Here is a 6,610-nt window from a genome sequence, read left to right on the forward strand (position 1 = left end):
TACCCCAATCCCAGTCATCTCCCATCCCTTTGTGTCCACCCTCTGCCCTTGCAACCTTCCCTGCAAAATAAAATAATAAATAAATAAATTTAAAAATTAAAAATAAGAAAAAATCTCCATGGAAGCTGTAGTGTGTCACACAGTAGATCCCCTTGGTCCATATATCTTCATTTGCAAATGTTCATTGCGATGAGTCATTGATCTGGTTTGAGGCCTATAGTTTCTGTATGGTTAGTGTTCACTTTGGCACATACAAAAACAACCTTGGTATCACTTAAAGTCGTTTCTTTTTTTTTTTTTCTTTTCTTTTTTTTTTTTTAAGAGATAGGGTTTCTCTGTAGCCTTGGCTGTCCTGGACTGGCTTTGTAAACCAGTCTAGCTTTCAACTCACAGATATCCACCTACCCCTGCATCCCCAAGTGTTGGGATTATATGTGCCACACCTGGCATTTAGCAGCTGTCTTTAACCTTTTATAGAGGACCTAGTGAAATGTGTCCTTGGTCAGTGTTGAACAAAAGGGAAAAACCGTTCTGTGCAGGCTGCAGTGTTTGGTAGCAAGCCCTCTGCCCAGTCCAGGGGCATAACAACATAAATAATGAAAAAGAAGGGAATGAATCTTTCTTTTCCTTCAAGTTCAGCCCAGGAGAACTTTTCTCCTTCCCCAGGACTGCTTAGAACAGGCATAGAGGAGAGGGGATGCTCACCTGGGGAACCTTGCTTTTTCTGTGCTCATGCTTCTCAAATGGCAGGGTTGTTAATGTGAGGCCCTGCCCATGACCAGGAGCAGGAGTCAGCAATGAAACAAGCAAAGGTTCCTCTGCCTGGAGAAGGACAGGTGGAGGTTGTTCAGTTGTTTGTTTCTGGGTATCCTTGCAGAACCAAAGGATTCAGGTCCTCAAAAGGAGAGGGCACAGGGTGAAACCATCTGGGGGGAGGGTGTCACACCAGAGATTCACTGGTTAATTCAGGAAAACAGAAGCACATAAAAATTCACACAGAGACACATACACACAGAGAGACACACCATAAAAACAATAAGTGACCACCACACATTCATATACCTGAACCAACAGAGAGATACAGTGACATCTCTATGGATCCTGGACACTAGATCAGGAGCCATGTCTGACCTATCCTACGTGTCCAAACAGGTGCCTTTAGGACTTAGCTCTGAAGGTAACAGACCAAGAGAATTTCTAATATGATTCCTTCTGGGATGGTTTGTCAGGCACCTCTCAGGCATTAGGCAGCTATTGGTCACAGGGAGCCCTGGAGTGCTAGAATGTCTCAGGACATCCACCCTTTAGAGTACACTGACCATTGAACTCTTCACTACTCCAAAGAACTCTGAGATCCCCTTAGGGTCTGAAGGTCTGCTCTCTGGGATCTTAGTGAAACCTCCATAAATGCTGTAGGGAATTAACCAGAAAAGACTGATCAGAGATGGGTTCAAGCCAATAGAAAGTCTTTATTAGCCAATCTGGGAATACATTGGGTATTTAGGATCCCAGTGTAGCATTGAACCTTTTTATATGTGAGATTTTTAAGCACAGATACCTTGTTTTGGGTCGACCTGTGTCAGCTAACAAGAACAGTTAGCCAGGAACAAAATTAAAGAAACCATAAGTCAAGATTATATTTAGAGATTTTCCCTTACTTAGGACTTTGGGTTAGGCCTTTGTTTCTGGTTAGAAAGGGGATACTGTCTACAACTTGAGTTTTATATCATACAGATAATTGTGCTAAAGTCATGGGGCCTGCAAAGTCAGGGGCCCACTACATTGGGGGTTGCTTTGGACAACCATCCTGATCAAGGTTTGACATTTTAAACTCTGTAGGTGACTCAAGGCTAGGAATGATATATGTGTGTTTATGGATATATCTTTGCTGATGCCTGAATTTAATGTTGCTGGACATTCCCTTTTTCCTAAGGAAGTATTATTCTGTGTCACTTTAAAAATGCAGGAAAAGGGTGAAACATAAAATTTGAGAATCAGCAACAATAACTTCATTTTTTTTTAAAAGGGGGTGGGGGGACAGCCCTGAGCTGCTGCCTAACTTGCTATGTTCTTATGGTAGACCTTCCCACCTTTAACAGAGGATTTTTCTCCCTATTAACTAAAGTATTGTTACACTTTACATCTTCTCTTTGCTCTGTTCTTGGGAAGCACTTTTGTAACACAAGTATGAATTATTTACTGTCAGGCAACCATGAAACTATCTGTGACAGAACTCTTAGTAGAGTTTTTATTTTATTATGTGTCTCTTCTCTTTTTAATTTACAGCTTTTGAGAATCACCAACCATTGAAACGAATCCTAAACTCAGAAGGCAAATACTAAACTGCCATCACAACTTCTTTCTGAGGATCCTCACGAGAATGGCTTCACAGCTTAGAGAGATCTTTCAGCCCAACTCCCCACCAAATGACCTTGAAATAGGCAATCTAGAGTTTATTCCCACCCTTGGTTCTGCTGTGCAGTCTGGGGAAGACACCTATAACTCCCCAGTTTCTCAGCTCAATATTCCTCCAAATGACAATAGCTCCTGGGCAAAGCAGGAGCTCCAAAGCCTGTGGGAGATGTTTACCTCATGGTTGCAGCCAGAAAAGCAGAGCAAGGAGCAGATGATTTCTCAACTGGTCTTGGAGCAGTTTTTCAAAATTGGCCACTACAAGGACAAGGTTGCCTTGAAAGAAAAGTGGGAATCAAGTGGCAGAAACAAGGAAAGATTCATGGAAGGTCTAACTGATGACTGCTTGGTGGCTCCTGTCATGGTGAGTAGCTGGGGTGAGAGATGGCTGAGTTGGGACAAAAGACAATCACTTGGATTTGGGGAAAAGTAGAAAGCCCATCAATTGTTTGAACATATCTAAATTTCCTTTATTTCCATGATGGCACAGAGACTGGGAATTTGACATTTGAGCATGACTTTAAGTGTTCAGAGGCGATGAGTTAGGCCTGAGACATGGCTCTCTCAGGGGGGTCCTTGAATTGCAATAATAAAGACAGAGTTACAGCCTCAGCATACACTTAAAAATATGGCTCATGGCATAACCTGTGATCCCAGGACCAGAGAGGGAGATTCTGGGGATCAAAGTGGCTATATGACTCTCCAAAGTAGCTTCTCTATGACAGGAAGATATCCTGTCTAGAACACTGAGGTGGCACAAAGATGGACTTTAGTTCCTGATGTGGAAATGTGCCTCTCACATGCATATGTAACACCACTGAGACACCTATAAAAAATGCCTTGATGAACACCTGTGCTTAAGTAGCAAATTTTCAAATCTGGAGAGACTTAATATAGATGTAATTACATTGTATCTTCTTTTAATGTCTCTATTTGCATAATTTTCAGTCATTGACAGAAATGGTCAAAGTGGTAAAATTTTTCAAACAACCCATACACAATTCCAGAAGTCATTGTATAAATTACTTATTAGTACTTTAGATAATTAATTTAGATTTGGTTAGTTTGGTTGGTTGTTCGGTTGGTTGGGGTTTTGGTTTGTTGGTTTGTCCTTTGAGACATGGTTTCTTTGTGTTGGTCTGGCTAACCAAGAACTCAGAGAAATTACACTCCCTCTGCTGTCCAGGTGCTTAAATTAAGGTATGGACCACAACAACCTGATGTTTATTTAATTTTGTAGTCTATAAACTATAAAAGTTGTCATTTTACAATTTGTTTTATTCCACATTTTCACTCCTTTGATCTTTAAGTTGATAATTTTATGATTGAAACTGAATCCTAAGGAAATTGTTGCCATAATGTTCAGGCATGTTCCTAAGGGGAGAGGCAAGAGGTGTCTTGTGGAGACAAATGTACCTTTTGAGCATGGTTCAGTAAGGTGTGAGTTCTGTTAATCACTCAATAGTAAATGCCCACCCAATAATTAAAAATATGATAAAGTTACCTTTGTTCAAGAGTGGTTATCTAAGCTGGTATTCAGTGACATAGACAAAGAATTATAGGTGTTAGTAATGAAGCTTATTCACAGCAAAGTGAAGAGCCAGGTAAATAGGGGCCGCTGATAACTAATGGCTGAGGGTGAGAAATGGAAAGCCTCAGCTTCCTGAGGGTGAAAATAGTAGCCATCATGGGGTTCCAAGACAGAAAGTAACAATTGCCAATCTAAAGGCAAGGAACCATGAATTGCAGCTACTAGCGATTTTAAGTAGAGATCTTGAGGATCACAGACAGAAAATAACAGTTACAGATTAGAAGCTGGATGCTAAAAAGTAGGACCTTCCTCTAGAGTAGCAGCCTCCACAGAGAAACAATACAGAGAGGTCAAGAGTTCTGGGCACAAAATAACATCGATAAATTCTGGGGGGCAGCTGGGGGAGTGAACATAAGAAGTTACAAACTGATGAAAACTGAGAAATAACAGCCATAGAGACATTTTTGTTGTCGTTGAAAAGATAAACTTTATTAGAACAGACAGACAGCTCCCTTCAGTGGATAAGAGAGGCTCCTCCAGAGATGGGAGACCTCAAGGAATATCTGTATCAGATATTATTTTATGGGCTCTTTTGGGCCCTCCTGCTCTGGTGATTTTATATCTTTTTGCTTTGTCCTGCCCAGCATTGGTCTCTTTTCCCTAAGACAGCCATTTTGTAATGTTGGCAATATCTTGGGTAGGATGGGAGGCAAGGCCCAGAACAATGATCAGCCTTTCATAAAGGGGAATGTCCCTATTGACCAACTGAAGAAAATAGTGTGACCAAAGCACCATAGGAACTTAACGTTGTGTTTCACTCTGGAGAGTAACTTAAAACACTTGCAAACACTATGAATAGGGTCTTTAGAAAACAAAACTTGTGAATGTCATAACTTTATTAGAGAAAAGCTATAGACAGATGAGCTAATCTATAGCCCAGTGATCTTGTGCAAGCAGGTTCAGGGCAGGTTTTGTGTCACCCACTGATTCATTAACAATGGTTACTTGGCTTGGTTTACAGGTCCATGTCTCCATGCAGGGGCAGGAAGCCCTCTTTTCTGAGAACATGCCCTTAAAAGAAGTCATCAAGTATTTGAAACAACAGCAGTCAGCAACAATTCCAACACAAGAGAATGCAAGGACATCTTTGCAGATGCCCCAACACATGTTAACAGGTAAGACTGGAAACTGGACAGATTATGGATGTTGCGTGGGGATCCCTTCTGTGGCACAGTTTCATAGACTCTTATTTCCACAGGATATGAAGACAGTGAAAAAGGCTGCAACAATTTCTGGAATGCAAGTGAAATAAACAGTGGTGTGAATAGTGCAGAACAGGAGAAAGAGCCCCTTATTATCCAAGCAGAACAAAACCCTGAGCATGAAGACGGAGGTTCTTTTTATGAAATTCCTCAGGGTGTCAGAAGAGCAAATGAAGACACCTCCAGCAACGAGGTAGCGTTCCTGAGGGCACATTCTTCTGAAGAGGTCCCTATGGATGTACAATCAGGATTTTTCTCCAGGTCAGAAGAGACTGAAGACAAAGAAGATGGGCACAACATATTCTGGAATGCTAGTGACCTAACTCCTGGTGTTAGCAGTCTTGAAAATGAGAACTCTCCTCTCATTATCCCAATAGAGGAGTGTCTTGAGCCTGAAGAGGAAGGTGTTTCTAATGGAATCCAGGACAATGCTATAAGAGCAACTCAAGGCACCTCTAGGTCTCTAGAAGAGTCACCCAGGGCATCTTCTGAAGATGTCCCAGTGAAGGCACCAGGGCTCTCCAGGCCAGACCTGGCTCCTTCTGAATCTGTCACTGTTTCCCAAAATCATGAAGCAAACTCTGTCTGTGAAGGTCAGCAGGAGACATTCCACCAAGACTTCAAAACACACAAATGTGATGAATGTCCCAAAACCTACAAATATGCCTCTAGTCTTTCAGCTCACCAGAGAAAACACAGGAAGGGGAGGGAATTTTTCTGTCCCACGTGTCATAAAGGCTTTTATAACCGCTCAGACCTGCGAGTTCATCAGGTCATCCATAATGGAAAGAAGCCTTTTACATGCAACACGTGCAAAAGATCCTTCAGCCACAAGACCAACCTGAAGGCTCACGAGAGGATTCACACAGGGGAGAAGCCCTACACCTGCTCTTCGTGTGACTGTAGCTTCCGCCAGTCATCCACATTCCACCGCCACATGAGGAATTTCCACAAATAGTACTGAACTGCGTGCTTTCCTCCCCAGAGGAAAGCTTCAGCTTCAGTGTTTCATCTGGACATGAAGAAACTACACCTTCTAGAAAGTGAAGATGGAAGACAAAAGTTCTGAATTATCCCTTCTACCCATTGTCCCGCTGTACCTCCATGTGAGGGTAAAGAGGAGTCATCTGTTAGCTTAATCTGACAAATGCCTAAAAGTAGCTTAATAGTTCTAATAAACTATTAGAACTGTAATATGGAATGCCACTTTTGTATATTTTGTGGTGTGTGTGTGTGTGAGTATTTACCTGTTTTTGTCTTAGTTCCACAGCATGAGTTGACAGTAGAGATCTTGAGTTTTGCCTTGTTTGAAACAGGGCACGTCTTATTGGTAGCTTTATACACCAGTGTATCTGGCTCTACAGATTTGAAACATTCTCTGGTCTCCAGCTCCCATCAATTTACA

General features: G+C 41.8%; 1 protein-coding gene across 1 annotated transcript; it reads left to right on the forward strand.

The window, feature by feature from the left end:
• The first annotated feature begins 2,380 nt into the window (after window positions 1-2,380).
• Window positions 2,381-6,163, forward strand: LOC132654822 (zinc finger and SCAN domain containing protein 4C-like). The gene is given in 3 exon segments (XM_060386112.1): window positions 2,381-2,776; window positions 4,965-5,118; window positions 5,178-6,163. Coding segments are annotated over 3 exon segments (1,536 nt in total).
• Window positions 6,164-6,610: the final 447 nt, after the last annotated feature.

Source organism: Meriones unguiculatus, chromosome 6, assembly GCF_030254825.1.
Source record: "Meriones unguiculatus strain TT.TT164.6M chromosome 6, Bangor_MerUng_6.1, whole genome shotgun sequence".
Taxonomy (NCBI): Eukaryota; Metazoa; Chordata; class Mammalia; order Rodentia; family Muridae; genus Meriones; species Meriones unguiculatus.